Raw genomic sequence first — 20,003 nt, forward strand, 5'->3', positions numbered from 1 at the left:
TGTCTTTCTTTCTTTTTTGGTTTCTTTGTGTAACTTTGGCTGTCCTGGAACTTGCTCTATAGACCAGGCTGGCCTCAAACTCAGAGATCCACCTGCCTCTGCCTTCCAAGTGCTGGGATTAAAGGCATGTGTCACCACTACCCAGCTGTCCCATGCTATTGATAGCATGCAATGTGGGAGTGTTACAATTTAAATAAGAAATCTTAGGTAACAGGAAATATTGTATTCTTGTGTCTCTGTCCACAAAGGCTGATGTGATAGACTACCACATCCTGGGTGGACTGTATATAAGTGAAATTCATTTCTCCCCATCTGAAGAACAGAAAGTCTGAATAGTCTCATTAGCTTTGGTGCCTGGGGAGGAGAGGGTCAGATTTCTGTTATGCCTACAACATTGGAAGGGTGAGGGAGCTCTGAGTTCCCATTTAAAAGGGCACAGACCCCATCCCTAGGGGCTTCTCCCTCATGACCTGTTCACCTCTCAAAGACCTGTCTCTAAATAGCCTCTCAGTGGAGATGAGGTTGTAGCAGGAATGTGGAGGGGACACAGAGTGTTCTAGAATGTTGTAGAAATGAAACCTTTGAAGTGAGCTTTTATCCCACATTTGTCATAATTTTCTGGAGATTCATGGAGACTTTTTATTTCTATATAGTATTGTATAATGTGCATATTCCACAATTTTTTAAGTCATCATCTATTGACAGGTACCTCGATGGTTTCAAGTTGGGCTGCTACAAATAGAGGTATTCTGTACATCTAAGATGAACAGATTTGGTGTAGAAAGAATCTTTATTGGGTAAGAGGTTTTAAATTATGTGGTTGTTGTATGATCAGTGGATTTTGTCTTGTTTTAAATGGATGGCACTACATTGCCATCTGCAGCATACAGATGACTGGGGCTCTCCACATTCTGGCCAGCATTTGGTGATGTCTTTGCTTTAGCCATTTCATAAATGTGTAGTGCTATTTCATCCTGATTTAAAATTGTATATGCCTTGTTCCTACAGATGTTAGACACCTTCTCTTTTGTTTGTTTGTCCTTTGTAGGCTCTTCTTGAAGGTTGTGCTTACTATCATAGCATTCAGAGGGAGGTTGAGTCAGTGCAGACTCCAGCAGACTCCTAAGTGCCTTCCACAGCAAGGCTGCAGGGTTCAGTTTAGGCTTGCTGCATATGTACTCTGTTGACAGGTTCAGCTGCTGTGCTTCACATACTCATCTTAGCAGAGCCTTTTGTGGAACAAAAATACTTAGTTTTGATGAAGTCCAAACTATCCTTGCTCTTTTGTGGACTGGGCTCTTGTATGTAATCTAAGAACAAGGTTCTATGGTAACTTCATAATGGCTTTTATTTTTATGTTTTGTGTGTTGGTTTTTTATGGTCAGTTTCTTTTAAGTTATAGACTTAGGTCGGTATGTTTTGTTTTGCTTTTGTTTTTGCCTGTGGATGTTCACTTGTACCTGTACCCCTTTACTGTATTGCTTTTGTGCCTTCATCAAAAATTAGCTGCCTGTGTTCCTATAGGTCTCCCTCTTCTACTATTAAACTACTATAGCAAGGTAGTACGTTCTTATGCTGTGGATGCGGGATCTTCTCACTTTTTCAGTACAGTTTATCCTATTCTTGTTCCCTAGCTTACTCTTCTTAAGAATAATCTTGTCTTAGTTGATAGAAAAAAAAAATTCCTACTGAAGTCTCAATGGAAATTGTTTTAAACCATTCTATTAGTTTGGGGAGAATGGGTGTTTGCATTGTTAAACCTCAGCGTCCATAAGACAGCTCTCTTCTGAGCTCTGCCTTGATTCTGCTCTCACAGTTACATAGAGCTTAGAATATAGGCTTTGAATGTGGTGCTTTTTCTTTTTCTTTCTTTTTTTAGTTTTGCACCTAATGTCTCCTCCTTTTTTCAGTAGCAGTATTACTGGAATTGAACTTTTAATTTCACATGTTCATTTAAGTTCACATGTCCAACACGTTCGTTGCTGCTGGTATTACTTCCTGATGATGTTTGGTAGATGTCTGCACAGAAACCCTGTGGTCCAGGGCCTCCTGTGCCTGTGCTTGTGGGCCTTCCTGGGTTACCAGTCCTCCAGCATCTGACTTACTTGGTGGAACTGTGTCCCTTGTGCTTTATTAGACCTCATACTTCTAGCCATGCTGCTTTCTTCTTTATAATCTCCTGCTTCTTCCTGTTTTCTCAAATGTAAAGTTTTCTCCGAATTGACGCAACAAGCGTCAATTCCACATTCTCAAGCTTAAGCTGCAGACTTATAGAAACTTTCAATTTAAGTTTATTCCAGGTGCAATTTAATGCATACACACATACACACACATATCTGTTGGTATGTACCAGGCATTTTTGTTTGACTTTGCGCCATTGTGTTACATGTTGCTTGGGACAGGAACAGAGTGTGAGGCACTGCTTCTCATGGGATCCATGATCACTGTCATCAGTAACAGTTACTATAGGGAAGAGAGAATTAGATCATTTCCTAGTAATCTTAAGTCTCTGCAGTTAGGTTATGAGTAGTTTAACCGTTGCTGTTCATCTCAGACTTCAAGTGTGAATAGCACGATGTGAGGGTTGAGAGGAGGAGAGATATGCTGGTCAAGTAGGATAAAGACATTTTGAAATCCAGGGGATCCCCAAGATAATCTTAGAGAACTCAAATGAAGCTCTTGAAATTTATTTCCTTGAGCTTCCCCCGGCTGAGTGTTAAAGAGTCCATCAAATTTCTCTGTAACAATCCCTAAATACTTCAGCATCCAGTCACGCATGGTTTCATAATACAAGAAAATACTCAGCCTTTGTGTGGACTTTCTTGAATTATCTATTACTAAGCATCATTTTCCAGTTTGGCTTTTTTTCCTTAAGAAGTGAGACATTATTGCTCCCAAGCAAGAACTGTTGGAAAAATGAAGTGTGATGGAATGCAGAGCACATCAGTCAGCTAGTGTTTCAAAAGATGAAGAATAAGGCTCTTGAATGACACTTATCCTGGGGATTAGAATGCTACATTGCTTCTAAGAATACTGATAATCATTGACTATCTCACTAGACTAACTCTGCATTAGACTTTGTGTCCATAGTGAGGGACAGTGAGATCACTTGCTCTGCAAACATGAGGACCTAAGTTCAAATCTCTGTACCCATGTAAAAAAGTCATGCTTGCTTGTAATCTTACATTATAGGAGTTGAAGACAGGATTGCTAGAGCTTACTGGCTCCTAGCCTAGTTCCAGACTCAGCTAAACACCCTGTCTTCAGGAAGTAAGTCCCAGAGAGGTAGAACAGAGCACATGGTGTCCTCTTTGGCCTCTACAAGGATTGCATGCACGCACGCACAGTACAGTTTTATTATTATATTATTACACCTAAAATTTCAAAAATACTACCTTCATCTGTATATTGTCCCTTTCAAATTTCTTAAAGTATCTCTCTGTTCTTCTTTAGAAGACATTGTTTTGATTTCTTAAAGTGTGTTGCTGCTTATAAAGGTGAATTTCATATTATTTCTCAAAGCTGCACATGGTCATCATATTGAGAAGGAAGAAGTAGAGTTAAGTGCTTGAGTTTGCAGTGGTCAGCCACTTCTCATGAGGTGAACTGGGGAATTGATGGGTTTCGGCATCCTTATGGCCAGGAGGAGAGCTGTTGACAGGTGGTTGGATTTTTTTTTTTAATCATTTAATGAAATTAGTCTGGGTCTGTAGCAGTCTTGACACTAGCAGCAACGAAGAGATAGTTCTTTTGTGGCAATTAGGAAAAGCTGCAGGGTCTCGGGAGCTGTATGAAGGGCCTCATGTGTTCAGCCTGTGCTATACCACTGAGCCACATTTCTTCCCCTAATATTTTGTTTTTAATTGATGGCAAATTCAATAAAAGCTTGAAAAGGAGTTTCATATCTTTCCATTAGAGCTTTTAACCATTTTATTATATTAATAAAACTGTTTTATGGGCTTCTGGGTAGCTAAAATAAAGTACCTTTTACTATATAACTTTGAAAATGAAACCTAATACTTAACTACTTTTAGAAAAGGTGGTGTTATTTTGTTTTTTAAAATTACTTTCAAGTCTGTTATTGGTTATCTATGTGTATGTGTTCTTTAAAACTTCAGCCAAGACATTGCCACCATTCCTGTTGGGTGTCTGTAAGGTGAGGTAAAGTCTCTCTCAAGTGCAATTTGACAGTACTAATTGAAATCTTAAATATTCCATGCAAGACTTATACAGGGAATAAAACAGATGAGCAGAGATACATATACAAAGGTAATGACTAGGGCAGCATTTCAGCTATGAAAATTGGTGTCCATATAAATAGCCACATACATATTGTTAAATAAATGTTAACATATTAAATGTTGTATGGTTAAGGTTGGAAAGAGAGAAATCTTGGGAAGGCATCTAAGTTGTAGGGTTAAAAGTTTTAAAACAGGGCCAGATCTTTAGCTTAGTTGGTAGAATGCTTGCTTACTATGTATGAAGCCCTGGGTTTGGTCCCCAGCACTGATTAAACTGGTCATAGTGTCACATAACCATAATCCAGTACTTGGGACGGAGAGGCAGGAGGATCAGAAATTCTAGATCATCCTTGCTTATGTAGTAAGTTCTAGGTCAGGTCTCAAAAATAAAAATAATTTAAAAACAAAAGCAGGGCATCCTAATATGTGTGATGTGATTCACGTGAGAAATGATTCCATTACTGCACCACTTGCAGATAAAATGGAAAGGTTTTCTCGCTTTTATTGAAGCTGTTTAGAACAAAAAGATGCTTGGTGAAGATGTGACCAAGGAATGAACTCTCTCCACCCCACTTGCCCCTGATTGGTCCTGACAAGTGATGCCATATCCTACCAGGAGACGGGACACCTTGTCCTAAGTACTACAGAGGTTCAAGGTGCGGCCACAGTACCATTTTGACAATTGGGGCTAGGGTATCTGGATATGAGGAGACTGTGCTGCAGGAGGCTGCATTCAGTTTCTGATTTATATGCTTTGTGTTGGTTTTTTATCATCATTATTATTGCTGAAGTTTGAGCCCAGGGCCTTATACTTGCTAAGCATGTAGCAGGTCCTGTATAACTGACTGATTCCTCAGCTCATGCTTTTCCTTTTCTTCTTTTGTTACTGAGGGTTAAACTCTTCATGCTAGGCAAACATTCTACCATTGAGCACTAAGCCCCCCCCCCAACACACACACACACACACACACAAACACACACACTTTTTTTTTTTAAGTCATGGTCACAATTAGCTGTCCAGACTAGCCTCAAATTCAATAGGAGTCCAACCAGACCATATCTTCATATCTTCTTGCTTTGGCCTCCTCAGAGTTCAGATTACAGGCTTGTGCCAACAGGCCCAGTGACTGCATTATTTTAAATGAGTAAATACTATGTTTATAAGATAGTACAAAATGAAATAAAGTATAGCTAAAACACAGAAATTTGTAAATATATATACATCTGTATACTCTAAAAATTATCTTCTTTGGTAGTCAATCCTGGCTTTCTACCGTTGACATACGAGAAGAGCCAATGCAATAATATATAAGTACTGTTAGTGTGTCAGATTAGAACAGCTGTGTCCCGGGAGTTTTCCTCAAATGACAAAGATTCACCAGAAAGAAAAGCTAAGATGAGAATGGGAAGGCTTCCTGAGGCAAACCAGAAACCTGTCTCTTGAGCTCTTTGACAAGATCAGTTAAGGAGGTGGCAGGAGGCCTAGTGTAGCCGCATAGAAGCCTTAGACCTCTGGGCTCTAACACTAAATGTCAGAAGCCTAGAAACGATGCTGTGTGCTTTTTGTAGCTAGAGGCATGGATTTCCAAGCTCAAATCTGTCTGAATTCAAGTTAACTGGACTTCTCATTCATGCGCCAGGTGATGGTTGCTGAAGCCCTGGACATTTCTAGAGAAACCTACTTGGCCATTCTGATGGACCGGTCCCACAATGGCCCTGTGATAGTGGGCAGCCCTCAGGGCGGCGTTGATATTGAAGAAGTGGCAGCTTCCAATCCAGAACTCATCTTTAAGGTATGTTTGATTAGCTGGCCATGCTAACTGATTGCTCTGGTAACCACTTGGTATCTAATGCGGAATCTGCAGCAGGGAGCAGTGGGTCTGTAGCTCAGATATGAAGATGATGAATCTAACTGGACACTGATTACAAGTCCAGTATTCAAAGGCTTTTTCTTCTTCCCTTTCCCCTCTCTTCCTTCTTTCTCTTCCCTCCCTGCTTTTTCTTTCCACATCATTTCTTTCTGTCCAGCCTGACCCAAGAATTACCAAGAAGAGAACACTGCTGTGTCCCCGTTTCTGCTAGATTGGCTTCCTGCTTTTAACCATGGGTGTGGTCCAGATGCTGCCTCTTATCTAACCTAATGTGGGTGAGGCTCTGTATTAGTTACTTTTCTTGCTGTAACAAAATCTTGACAAAGTAACCTAAGGGATGGTTTATTGTGGTCCATTGTTTGAAGACATAGTCCACCATGGTGGGGAAGGCATGGCAGCCAGAGAGTGGGGCAACAGTCACACTGCATCCACAATCAGGAAGCAGAGGAGATGAACGCTGGTGCACAGCTCAGTGTCTCCTTTCCTTTACCTCTCTAAGACCCTGACCCATGAAGTGATGGTACCTCCCACATTCAGAAGTGAGTCTTTGTTCCCCAACTTCTTCAGCCTACGCATGACCTCACAAGCATCCTGGAAGACTTATCTCCTCTGTAATCTAGACTCCATCAAGTAGACAGTAGATAGTAAACATTACAGACTGTCCAGGGAAAAACAGGCATTTGGAGGTCCATATACTGCCCCATTGTTCAGTCATGAAAATCTTCACACTACAGTGAGATTCAGAGAGATCTGTTGTCAGATCCAAGTAGGGAGTAAGTTTTTAAAGGAAGTAATAATAATGTAATGGTTCCTACTCTAGCATCGTGTGAATTAATGAGTTAGTATGAAGAAATGCTCAGGTGCCATTCTCATCTACTGAGGTTCTGGAACTGTGAACCCAGTTTTTAATCTGTTTTCTTAATGTCTAATTCCATTAAAATTTTCTACAAGAAATACTATTTCCTTTAGAAATTGTTTTGTTTCCCCTAAGTAGGAAAAGAGTCCTATTTTCTGAACCTGCTTGTCTATATACTGTACCCACACGTCAGTGATTGTTTTAACAATATTCTTGTCAGTATTACATAGAGAGATTAACTACTTTGGAAGTTTAATTGAAGCTTTATACACAGGCTTACTCATAATGTCTAGTCATTTTCAAAATTAACATTACCTAAAACAATCCCATTTGCTAACATAATGCATGAACTAAATGCACATGAACAGCATTCATTGTTTTTGACAGAACAGCTCTTTGTAGAGAAGGTATTATTAATAATTTTCATCTGAATAAAGTGCTCAAGTCATAAGATAATATTTAACCTATGTATGACAACTCCAAACTTCACAGCAATATTAGGCAGCAAAGCCTTTCTTTGGATGCCTTCCAAAAGATGTCACAAAAATTAACTGACTAAATATTCATCAATGCCATCTGTGTAGTAATTAAAAGTGAAAACTGGCATCAGATCATCTTGTCAGCATGCCACCTTGAAGAATGGTATAGTTTTTGGAAGGGCTGTTTCATAGATGGCCTGCTAATTAAAACGTAGCCTATAGGCAGCCGCAGTAGCCCCGCTCAGAGCTTTATGGAAGAGTGCCACACTTTAATTACTCATTTGCCAGTAACCGTTTGCTTTGAGGTTTAAATCTTCGTACTTGACTTCTGAATTTTGTTCATTTGATGCATTTTTACTAGGAGCAGATTGACATTTTTGAAGGAATAAATGATAGCCAGGCCCAGCGGATGGCAGAAAATCTGGGCTTCCTCGGGCCTTTAAAAAACCAGGTACATAGCCATTGAGCGACAGCATGTGTGCCTCATTTTAGAAAATATTGCTGATGTTTGTGACTGACAGAAAACAAGGTGATTGTGTCTAAATGTTTCCCCAAATTGTTTATGATCAAGAAAATACTTCCTGCTGTACTAAGAGGTGATGTTAATGATTTATGTGTAGATATCTGTGAGTGTATCTGATAGAGATGAGTGTGTATGCATATTTATGATAGAAATGTGTACATGTGTATGTGTGTATGTGGTAGCAGTATATATATGTGCATATATGATAGAGATGTGTGTATGTATATATATGATAGAGTCGTATATCTGTGTGCATGTGAATGATAGTCTGTGCCTGTAATTTTATGATGTGTGTATATATGGGTAATGTCTATATTGATATGTGCATGCATATGTATGTATGTTAGACATAGTGTGAATACATATATACGAGGCAGTGTACGTTACAGGTTTATAATGTGTGTATATAATCCTGTATATGTATGTGTATAGATTATTATATATGTGTACATAAATTTATGATGCAGATGTGTTGTACAGATTTATGATATTTATATAAACAGATATATATGTATGTGACAGAGGTTTGTATGTTTGCTGCAAGTAGGTCCATAAACTTCATGCTATTTGGTGATATCTTGTTACTGTGATTTTGAGACAGTCTCTCATGTATCTCAGGTTGGTCTTGAACTTATGAGCCTTTTGGCCCTACTTCCTGAGCCCTAGGATTGCAGGCATGCACTCTGGAATTATAGACATGCACCCACACCTGGTAGACATGATGCCAGGAATCTAACTAGGGGCTTTGTGCATGCTAGGCAAGCATTCTGCTCACTACGGCTTCAGATCTTTAATTATTAAATTTTAAATTTTTTCTTAAGCATTGCTTGTGCTGCTTGGCATATACATGTTCATTCTGTTAGGAATTTATTTCCAGCATCTGTAGAATGGGGATAATGACTACTGGCTGAGAAGTTTGTAATGGGGATTCAGTTCAGTCTTGTGTGAGAGTGGTTGTTGACAGTACTCCATTAAAGATGAGTTCCTCTGCTGGTAGAATTCTTGCCTTGTACTTGTGGGACCTTAATTCCCACAACCAAGCAAGATTCTTATTGTGTTTATTAATAATGCACATTACTTGACTAATTGCTATTCTTTTATAGCCAGTGGGCATTTGAAATGAATATTGATGGCATGCATGAAGGCAATATTTCATTCAGAACAATTAAAAATGTAACCACGGTAGTAGCCTTATCTTTTGACTTTGAGGACAAAAAGTGGTACTTCAAGCTTTTGGTGAACAGAATCTTTTATGAACTTCTGGTTGTGCCTTTGGTTTGACCCATAGCACAGGCAAGCTTCATCCCACAGCTAAGTTAGAACTTTCTGCCTGCTTTCCTAGCCTTTTCCTCTTTAGCTGCAGGAGGGTTCCTTAGTAATTCTGTGTGCCCTCACTGTCCTGGGTCCATCCAATGGTTATACAGTAAGTTCTCCCACATTACCCATGGAGGATCGCCATCAGTATACTGAAATCTACTTCATCTTAAAGTTCCTTTTAGAAAATGGCATAGTGTTTGCTTATAACTGACACACATTTTTATCCAGGCATCTTACACCCCCTACAAGTATCAGTGCTCTGTAAATAGTTGCTATAATTTATTGCTTGGGGGATAATAACAAGAAAAAAAGACCTAGGTGTCCAGAAAAAGTCAATATTCATTTAGAATATTTTCTTTCTTATCTTATCTGTTTGTTTGTACAATATATTATGTGTGCATGTCCATGGTATGCATGATCAGAGAGGACAACTTGCTGGAGTCATTTCTCTCTTTCCACCATGTAGGTTCTGGGCATTGATCTCAAGTCATCAGGTTTGACAGGAAGAACCTTTGCCACTATGTCATCTCACCAGCCCTATAATAGTAACTAACCTGTGGTTAGTTAAACTTTTGGACATGAGACCTACAGCTCCTATTTAGCTTGGGGACAGTGATTTTTTCCCACTGGTTTCTTCCTGCCTTTAACTTTGAGATTTTAATTCTGTCTCTGGAAGTGTGATAGTGACAATAGGCAAGTCAAAGAAGGATAAAGTGGAACAAGACTTCAGAAGTGTGTAAGAGAGGGCAGACTGCACCCATCTGAAAACGGAAATACAGACTATTGAAAAGTAAAGGATTCATGATGGTAGAAGACAGGTTCTCCTAGACTAAGCCCCAGGAAGGGACAAAATGGCCAGCCTTCAACAGACAACTAGAGAAAAGAATTGTTCTTTCCAAGATAGGTGCTATGGAGACAGTTTTCAAAGGAAGATGCTGGACAAATTTTGGGCTCTGTTCTATACTGGTTAGTTTCATGTTGTTAGAATGGGGCTGCTAACTACATTTGCCTTTTTAAAAGATATAGTTAAGCTGGGCATTGGTGGCAATGCCTTTAATCCCAACACTCGGGAGGCAGAGGCAGGTGGATCTCTGAGTTTGAGACCAGCCTGGTCTACAAGAGCTAGTTCCAGGACAGCCTCCAAAGCCACAGAGAAACCCTGTCTCGAAACAAACAAACAAAAAGGTATAGTTAAAGGCTACTCATGTGGAGATGTTGGTCCCTGAAATACAGTCTCATATGAAGTCATGGTGTTGCAATTATTTGGTCCCACATTTGATTCCAGGTATATTCAGTCACTTGTGCACATCCTCTGTGTTTACCCATGTGCATTTCTTCCATCTTTCCATAGTCTCACTTGCTAGATCCTGATTCCCATCATAGCTCACAGAATGCATATTTATCATGCATGTACTTCTGAAGCATTTGGCATGTGCAAGATTAAGTGAAATCAGATGTCTAGGTTGGCTACATTCAATGCTTCTAGGCTATCAACAATAGGTGTCAGAATGTGGGAGCAGAATAAACCTAGTGTGTGTCAAAGCTGCCCACCCATTTGTTGGAATGCTCAGCTTATGAACACAGTAGAGATCTCTACAGATGCTAATAATATTAAATATATCCTAAGACACCCTTGCTAACCCCACATGTAAAGAGAAAATTAAGGGTTATTTCTAGTTCTTAAATAGCATAATTATGTTTCCCCAGTGCCCCAAACACTGTTTCTCGATGTGCTGTGTAGAGAAGCAAAAGTGAATATGCAGCTTCTTGAGGTCACCAAGGGGCCAAGTTGCCAAGTTATTTTTAAGTTAATTTATCAAGGAAAGGAAAGAAAGAAGAAAATCTTTAAGACAGGGTCTTACGTGTCACTGGCTGGCTGACATCTTCATAGGTTTGACTCTTTATTTGCTCACTGAGCAAGCACTGATTGCATGTAACTTACTTTTCTAGGCTGTGTCCAAAGTACCAAAAGGTAGCCATTGTTCTCCAGGGACTTATGGACTAGTGGAGGTCATTCTGCAGGCCTAGAATACATGAAGTGGGGAAGGAAGGAGAGGGAAAGAGAATGAAAATGAGTGAGATGTGGATAGCTTATACTTTACTGAGGAGTATCCAGTTTGTTTGCATAGTAGGAAGGATGGATGGCTCTTGAGGTCAGTGAAACTCTTTGTAACATGTATAAAAACAGGAGTCTCTGATTGAGGATGCTGCCTGCCTTAAGGCATGAGGATTAATGCAAAAGTGCCATGAGCAGAAAAAGCGTGTGAGAAAAGCAAACATTTAAACAGTCTTAGGTCACTGGTCCTGCCATGAGATAATCCAAAGCCAAGGGACTGCCTGTTCATCTTCCAATGGCTGCCTTGGTAAAATCTGTATTCTGTATATTTTACCACAGTTTTTTGAAATGGTTGCAATAGACCTCATTTATGTACCTAAAATTATTTCTATTATATACTTTGACCTTATTGATGAATTACTCATTAAATCATTTATTAAGTGTTAACTAGGCAGTGACTACAGAAGTGAATGGCACAGGGACTGGGTAAGTAGGGCCCTGCTACATGCACACATGCAGATGTACCACAACTGTCTAAGTGACAAATCAAAAATCAGACATACAGTCATATATTATATATATATATATATATATATATATATATATATATATTCATATTCAACTACCTGAGAGGCTGAGTCACAGTCTCCTAAGATTATGAATACAAGACCAACTCCAGCAACTTAACAGGATCCAAGTCAAAAACAAAGCCCTAACCCCCCAAAAATGCAATTACCGTATCTTGTACAGCTTGGTCCTAGATACTCAGACACACATGGAAAAATAGGATTGAGTGGGCTGCTCTGATAAAGCAAAAAACCCAGCAACAAACCAGAAACTCACGAGTTGATTTTATCTAGCCTCTGTTGTAAGAGGCCACCGTAGGAGACACTCTCTGGCTGTAAACATCCCTGAGGACATTGTTATGCTGGAGGAAAGTGTGCTGATGCTATCTATGTGTACACTCTGGCAATATTAGCACATGGACCAAAGGAAAGCTTTGCCAACTCCCATGGGTCTGAGGCACTGCAGTCCTTGACATGGCTCTGCCATGTACTTGGGGATTCCTCAGATCCCCACATTCCACAATTTGTGGTTGAGTGGCCTTCTAATTTAATATAGATTTGTAGGTTTTAAGAAGTATCAGGATTAAAACTAGGAAACAATAAAGCAAATTAGAAAAAAAATTATGAGAGAGCTTTTAACTACTTCCAAAATGAGATTGGCCTTTCGAAAGTCTGACAAAAAGCCAGAAGCCATGAGGCATGGGTGATGTGATTATCCTTAGATTCCCATGTGGCGGGAATAACACAAACATAGTTGAAAGATGAATGTTATAGGAGAAACACATTTGCAACTTATATGGGATAAAGAACAAATTTTATTCACATAAAAACACTTCCTTTAACTTAATGATTAAAAACATCTAAATCTCAACAAGAAAGTATACAAAATCCATAGAAATGAAATGCAAGCGTATCTTAGGAGCTAGAATGATGCTCAGACTCATTCACTACATGAGGTTTCCATCAGCACTACATACACAATACCTGCTCTCACGTGCTATGCCCAGCCCGTTGCAGATGCTGCATAGCATTGAGTACGAAGTCTTTCTGGACTGCCGTGTGGGCTTGCAGGGTAGTTCCCTGAGTACTTCAGTAGACTCATTCAGATTGAAAATGCTTTCAGGGTTGTGGGTTGTGTGAGCACGCACAAGACACTGAGTGCAATCCTGAGAAACCACAATGGGGAAACAGCTGGGCATGTTTCATACCCTTGTAATCCCAATGATGGGAGGTAGAGACAGTTGGATCTGTGGGTCTCACTGACTACCCAGCCTAGACAACTTGGTGAGTCTCCAGGCCAGTGAGAAATTCTGTCTCAAAAAACCCCAAAATGGATAATTTAGAGGAACGATACCCAAGGTCTCCACATGCCATTCATATACATGACACATCATTTGTGTACACACACATTCACATACAACACAAACACGCAAACACATGCACTTGACCATATACATATTCAATAAATAATAAATAAAATGTTCCTTTCTATTCAGCTCCTCTGGGGGAATTATCCTAAAAATACCTAGTCACATGTATTACAGACACAAGAAAGGTGACATTTCAACTAAATGAAGCTATTAGAAAGAAGGCATATGGTCTTTATTTTAGTGATGAATATAATGAACGGTAGTATAGCTACACAATAAAATATGATCCGACAATTAAAAGGATGTCCTATTTACCCTGGCAATGAAGGTTTCTATTAATAAGGATAGATAGTTGCTTGCAAAGATGGAAAGTGTGAGTCTTAGCATGTGCATAGAATGTATCTCAGACAGCAGAAGCTGTCAGTGTCTGCCTCATAGGGTCTGGAATGCTATCATTTAGAAATAGAATCATAAGAAACTCTGACATACCTACCCATAAAACATTTGATACTAAAAAGACTGTCCTTGTCTGGTGTAATAGGAAGTGCTGGCAACCCTACTGCCTAGGATGGCTGAAGCAGAAAGGCCATGAGTTTGAGTTTGTACAGTAAGTTGGGGGTCAGTCTGGGAACCATCTTGAAATCCTGCCTGGAAAAAATAATAATTTTTAGCTTTTCACATTGGATTCATTCATTTATAAAATGTACATCAGATTCCAACCAGGATTTAGAAAATTTTCACATAGACCTGATATAGTTAAGATTCAGATATTATGATATCTATAGAAATGCTTTAGCCAAACCTGGGCCAGCTTTCGATATTGACCCTAGTGTGAATTTATATTTAGGGATTTGATTCATAGGTGTTATAAGAACTGGGAGGGTTAAGACTGAAGGAGTAGAAAGGCCTCCTTATCCCCGTTTCTTCCATCACATCAACCCTGTGACAGGGCAGAGCTGTAAGCTAGCTGGCCCAGCAACCTGGAAGCTAGCCTTATAGATATCAGATGTTCTGTAATACGAAGAAGGGGCAGCACCTGTGGCTCTTACTGTATATAAGTACTGGCATGGTGGACATCCAGTGGCAATGGGAAGTAAGACAGCCAAGAATGAGTGCCACCCTGTGTGCATCCACAGTTGCACAGGCTTCCTCTGTTTACTCTAAGTGTGGCGTCTCCTGAAGGTATGATGACTCCCACATGAGCTGTCCAAAGCTCCACCACATGGTACAAACTAGCCTGCCCTGATGTGAGCAGTGAGTACGTTCGCTGAGAAGAATGAGAAGGTAATGCCACAGGGCTTACAAACACATGCTTTCTGTAGTCTTTGCCTCTAGGACCCTCTGTGTCCAGTGGGAGCTGCATGGTTCCCTGGCTGCCCTGTTTAATAAGACTTTCATCCTTCTGTCTCACTGTTTCCATCAGACACTCAGGAATTGCTTTACAGATTATGGCTTTGGATTGATGAATATAATAACCATTTTATTCCAGCCTAATAAGTAAAACCTTGTCATTATAAAGTCTCAAAAGCCTGTTTACCTTTTTACTTAAATGGAGCCTGTTTGTATTAGTGATTGTAGCTTATATTGCAGTCTAACATGACTAACAGGGACATGATAATTCACAAAAGGATTAATGGCGCTTTTAGACTACGAAGAAAATATTTTGTTTTCTTAATAATGGTCTCCTCTTAGTGTCTAGAGGAAAGTTGAGCAATCTCTTCTAATGAATAGCAGTGGAAATTAAAATCATCATGTTTTTCAATTTTTCCCTTCAGAAAACCTAACTGAAAATAAAGACATAACTTTCTAATTTTAAGATTCTGTTAATGGAGCAAAATAAACTTTCTTGTATTGCTTGGGTATAATTCCATTTCACTTGATCACTTAGGCAGCCGACCAGATTAAAAAGCTGTATCATCTCTTCCTGAAGATTGATGCGACTCAGGTGGAAGTGAACCCCTTTGGTGAGACTGCAGAAGGACAAGGTAACAAACAACAGAAAGGAAGAAATGCAAATGGACTTTTATAATTATGTATATAAACTGTAAATTAACTTTCAAAAAAATCTGCAATAGCAGCAGCAGTGTGGCGTTCATTTCTTTCAGTAATTTAATTTGAGCTCATTTCAGATGCTCCCATGACGGTGCTCAACATTTTAACATTTGGGTTTGCTGTAGGCAGATGCCAAGCATTTCTGCCTGACTTTCATGCATGCAGACAAGCCCAGAGCCCTCGTTTTTCAGCAGTTCCTGCTGATAGAAGGATTTAGGTGTGGGTGTGTATCACTATATGTGGGTTTAACAACTGCACCTGATTCTTTCTGAACAGTTTGATGATCTTGAATTTGTAAACTCTATGCACAGTTTCACCTCCTGTCCTGAATGAGACTTCCACCATCTTGAAGAAACCCCTATTCTGCAACTAAACACACGGTTTCTCTTCTAGCATCGACTTGTACCACTGTTCACTGTTTTATGCCTCAGCACATACCACCACCACTGCAGGATGTTTTGGCTAGAAACGCATTCATAGCAAAGGCTTTGAATTTCATGGAGGAGTTTTGAGGAGTGGAGTGACAGTTAGAATAGTTTAAGTCAGAATATGAGCTCACAAACTTTGCCTTTTCCAAGCGCTTTGTCCTTGAGTAGAAGGAGCTGAGTATGTATGTACAGACACTATCATTGGGACCTAGGTATTTTTCGTAGGTAGAGGTTTTGTAGTCAAATTCAGAAAACTTAAAAGACTCTCTTCAGAACCCAGAGAGGCCTCAGGACAAATTCAGATTCTATATCCATCATATTCTGGCTACAGATCTGCACACTTCACTGGCTAAGCTTCAGATGTATAAAAGAAAAACTTTTATTAATCAAAGTGGTAAAAATGATAACCTATATTATAGACTGGTGAACTGGGTTGTACATCTAGAGTGAGATACAGAATAGGCCTATCCCCATGTTCATTAAAGAACATTTGTCTGCTTAGCCAGTAAGAATTTTTCAGGAAAACCAGTGTCCAACTGGTAGCAAGTTTCTGATAACCACAAGATTAAAACTATCTGAAGTTGTATATGTACAAATTATGTTTATTTAAACTTGTTTTATAAGATTTATTTTGTATGTATGTGTGCCTGAGTGAATTATGTATACTATATGCCTGCAAGTGCCTGTAGAGGCTAGCAGAACACGTCCATTGGCTACTCTGGAATTGCAGTTACAGGCATTTGTGAGCCATCTCATATGGGTACTAAATCCTGGGTCCCTAGCTGCAAGGGCAAAAAGTGTTTTTTACTACTAAACCATCTCTCCAGCTCCTCGAAATTAATTTTTAATTGCTGTGACTATAAAACCATCAGTATTTTATATAAAGAGGAGGAAGAGTTGCAACTGTTTTGAACCAATATGCCAGGCACTGTGATAGCCTTTCACCTCACCAGTAGCCCTTCAAAAGTAAGATTCATCATTGCCATTTTTATGACAATCAGACATTTAGGTCTGCAGAATGGGATGGGAGCCCTTGTCTCTCAGTTCAGTGTGTATGGTTGTCCTCCATGCCAGACCATAGTCCCATGTTTGAGAACACAAGTCACATGAATGCTGCATTCTCAGAACTGAAGGCTGATACTCAAGAAATGAAGGCATTTACTATAAAGGCTTTTCAATATAATATATGGAGCCAAGCCTGGCTGTGCAGGTCAGTAATCCCAACTGCAGGAGAGTCTTGAGCTCCAGAGCATCAAGGGCTACAAAGCAAAACCTAGTCTTAAGAAAAGACTGTAGGAAGGGTCTTCGAGACAGATCTGTCAGGAAAGTACTTCCTTTGCAAGCAAGAAGATCTAAATTTTTTCCTAGAACTCTTGCTGGTGCTCTTGTGATGGCAGGAACTGGCCATCCCTGAGACTCACTGACCTACTTGGTGAGTCCCAGGGTAGTGGGCGGCTCTAGCTCAAAAAGTAAATGGACAGCACTGTAGGAATGAAGCTTGGGGTTGTCTCTGACCTCTGCATGCATGTGTGATCATGTGGATGACAATATACAATCTAAAAAAAGAAAATGAAGAGCAGGAGGAAGGGAAATGTTCTACAGGGTGGGGTGACAATTGTGCTGTAATATTATTTTATTCACCCTTGTGATCTGGCTTCAGGGGAAGGGGACTACACGAGGAACTTTCCTTCTCTTGGTGTTCACAAACTTTATGAAGGCTAAAGTTTGCTTTTTAATTAATAAGAACAGGAAAAATTTATGAGTATTTTTAAGGAATTATCACAAAACACATTCTTTATGTACAATTAGCAGAAGCCTTACATGATATTTTTAAGACCAAAATTATCTTTAGCTATTAATTTGTTCATTGTACCATAAAAGTTTGGCTATTGAATTATAATCACAATTAAATGAGAGTGTTGGTTTATAAATCTAATGAGCAGTAATCAAATTAAACCCAATTAGGAAATGGTGATTAATGACCAAATATACAAGTTGGGTCTTCATCTTTGTCACAGTCCCTCACAGCATTCCTCTACGTAGGAACTATAAATGCAGTCATTTAGAGCTTAGCAATGTCGATAATATTTATAATCTAACTGCCTTACATCATTTCCATTTAGGTCAGTAACAGACCATTTCACAAGAAAACTTAATTATTGTTCTTATAATATGGAGACTTAAGAGCTATGTATCAGAAACATTTTTACTTAAAAGCTAGCCATTGTGCCATTTCTTTGAAGGAGACTTTCTTCCTTGTTCTATTGCTTACTTTTAAAAAAAAAAAATTTACTTTATTGTTCATGTACTTCCACAGCATCCTGTTAAGTGAAAAGCAGTGATGTCATTAGCATCAAAGCTGCTGAGTTGCCCTTGGGAAACATTTGACTTGGAAGAAATACAGTCTAAGAACAATTCCTTCCAATATGTTTAGCAGTGTCGTTCAGAGGGTAATTTGACACTGGGTTTAATTGTAATCATTTACTAGGATTATAATGGTTGGTAGTGACCTATAAAAACCTATTAACCTTGCTTAGTTCTTGTTTACCTGCTCCTACCTGGGTTACTTTTACTCACTTAACAGGGGAGTTCACAATGTGGATGGATGGCTTGTGCTCTGTAAAGAATGAGGCTTCTCTCCTACTTTCTGTGGAGCCCAAATCCATTCACTCAGCTGAAGGAATCAAACGGCCTTGCTTTCTCTGAATTGTTCTTAGTCAGGCTGTCTGTGCTGGCAGCAAAGATGGTGTCCAGTGTTTACCATTCCAGCAGCCATAGAAAGCCTTTCACCTGGTTCTCATTAGCCTTGTTTGGTCACATGTCCAGCGTAGGCCAGACATTGGTCAGTGTTTACATGGTTTAGGAGAAAGGCCATTCATTTCCCATTGAAAATAGAACAATAAAGTGAAAACACCTCTACAGGAATGACTCAGCTTCTATTGAAACCAAAGAAAATTGTTACTTGAGTAGTTAAAGAGAAATTAACTACTTTCTTCCCTGATTTAATTGTTGTCCCAAATCAATTGAGTAAATCTGTAGCCACATGAGAACAAGTTTTTCTTACAGGTTTATGTAACTGTTGTACATTATTCTTTCACTTTGCAAAGCCATTCAGAGAATCTGCATCATGTTTTCTTTCCCCCCTCCACCATCTATGATCACAAAAATATAACTTTTGAGGGGTCTTTGAAAAACTGATGAGTACCTTATCTATGCACCAGGGGATATTTGTCAGAAAGTTGTCGAAACTTGGCAATGTTGCTTTTGTCACATGCTTGGAAATGTAGGGAGGTTGCTAGCCATCCTACAGTGCTTAGAGTGGTCTCTCCCAGTGTGGCCAGAGATTGAGTTTACAAGTCAGCTCCATCTGGAGATGCCTCCATTCACTAAACCAAAGAAGTGAGAACCACTTAGAGCAGTGACTGTGTAGCCCAGATTCCTTGAGAACTAAAGCTGGGTGATCCAGTGTTAACTGGCACATCAAATCCCTTTCTTTCTTCAGATTTCCCTAAATAACCACCCTGTTGCTTCATGCCAACAAGTGCCCATGCTGTTAGTGGGTGTCCTCTGTTTCTCTCATTATACACAAAGTTCTATTTTCACAGTCCTTTCTGGTTCTATACTCCCCCACCCCCACCCCCTCTCACCTCAGATCTATTTTCTCTTCATAGCAACTGGAGGAAAGTTTCTTAAAAGTACACAACTCTTAGAACATCAATATTTAATGGAAAGTGGAACTCCTTTTAAAGATCAGCATTTTAAAGCCGGCTTGGCAAGGCACATTTGAATAGCACATTATGGTTATTTATCACAAATCAAACACAGCACATTGCTTCAAGACAGATTATTTTCCAAACTAATTATGACAGTCGTACTTCCTGCTGTTTTTCTGTTCCTTTTATGTGTATGTCTCCTTCTGAAATGCATTTTTTTTCTTTTGTTTAACTCAGTGGCACAGTCTTCTGTTGAAGCTCAGGGGTCAGAGGCCTCTCACTGCCAGTCATGTTCTCCATCAAGGTGGATGAATTAGCAGCTTGCAAAATCTCACGCCGCTAAACAAAACAGCACAAACACCCTATGAATATAAGTCCCTTGGCTTTCTTTGATATTTGTTCAGAAGGAAAATTCATTTGTATAATCTATCAACCATGTAACAATATGTTTTTGATGGTGGAAATTGTTTTATAAATATTAATAGGTATGTTTTTTTCTTCTACTTTGTACCCAGATTGGTTTTTGTTCAA

At 39.4% G+C, this 20,003-nt stretch overlaps 1 protein-coding gene across 1 annotated transcript in view; it reads left to right on the plus strand.

The window, feature by feature from the left end:
• The window catches only part of Suclg2 (succinate-CoA ligase GDP-forming subunit beta), a 265,264-nt gene that overhangs the window by 131,364 nt on the left and 113,897 nt on the right, over positions 1–20,003 (plus strand). Inside the window, exons 5-7 of the mRNA XM_027428935.2 lie at positions 5,882–6,034; positions 7,809–7,898; positions 15,168–15,264. Of these exons, the coding sequence (XP_027284736.1) occupies positions 5,882–6,034; positions 7,809–7,898; positions 15,168–15,264 (340 nt within the window). The remainder of the gene's footprint in view (positions 1–5,881; positions 6,035–7,808; positions 7,899–15,167; positions 15,265–20,003) is intronic.

The sequence above is a fragment of the Cricetulus griseus genome, chromosome 8 (genome assembly GCF_003668045.3).
Source record: "Cricetulus griseus strain 17A/GY chromosome 8, alternate assembly CriGri-PICRH-1.0, whole genome shotgun sequence".
NCBI classification, from domain to species: Eukaryota; Metazoa; Chordata; class Mammalia; order Rodentia; family Cricetidae; genus Cricetulus; species Cricetulus griseus.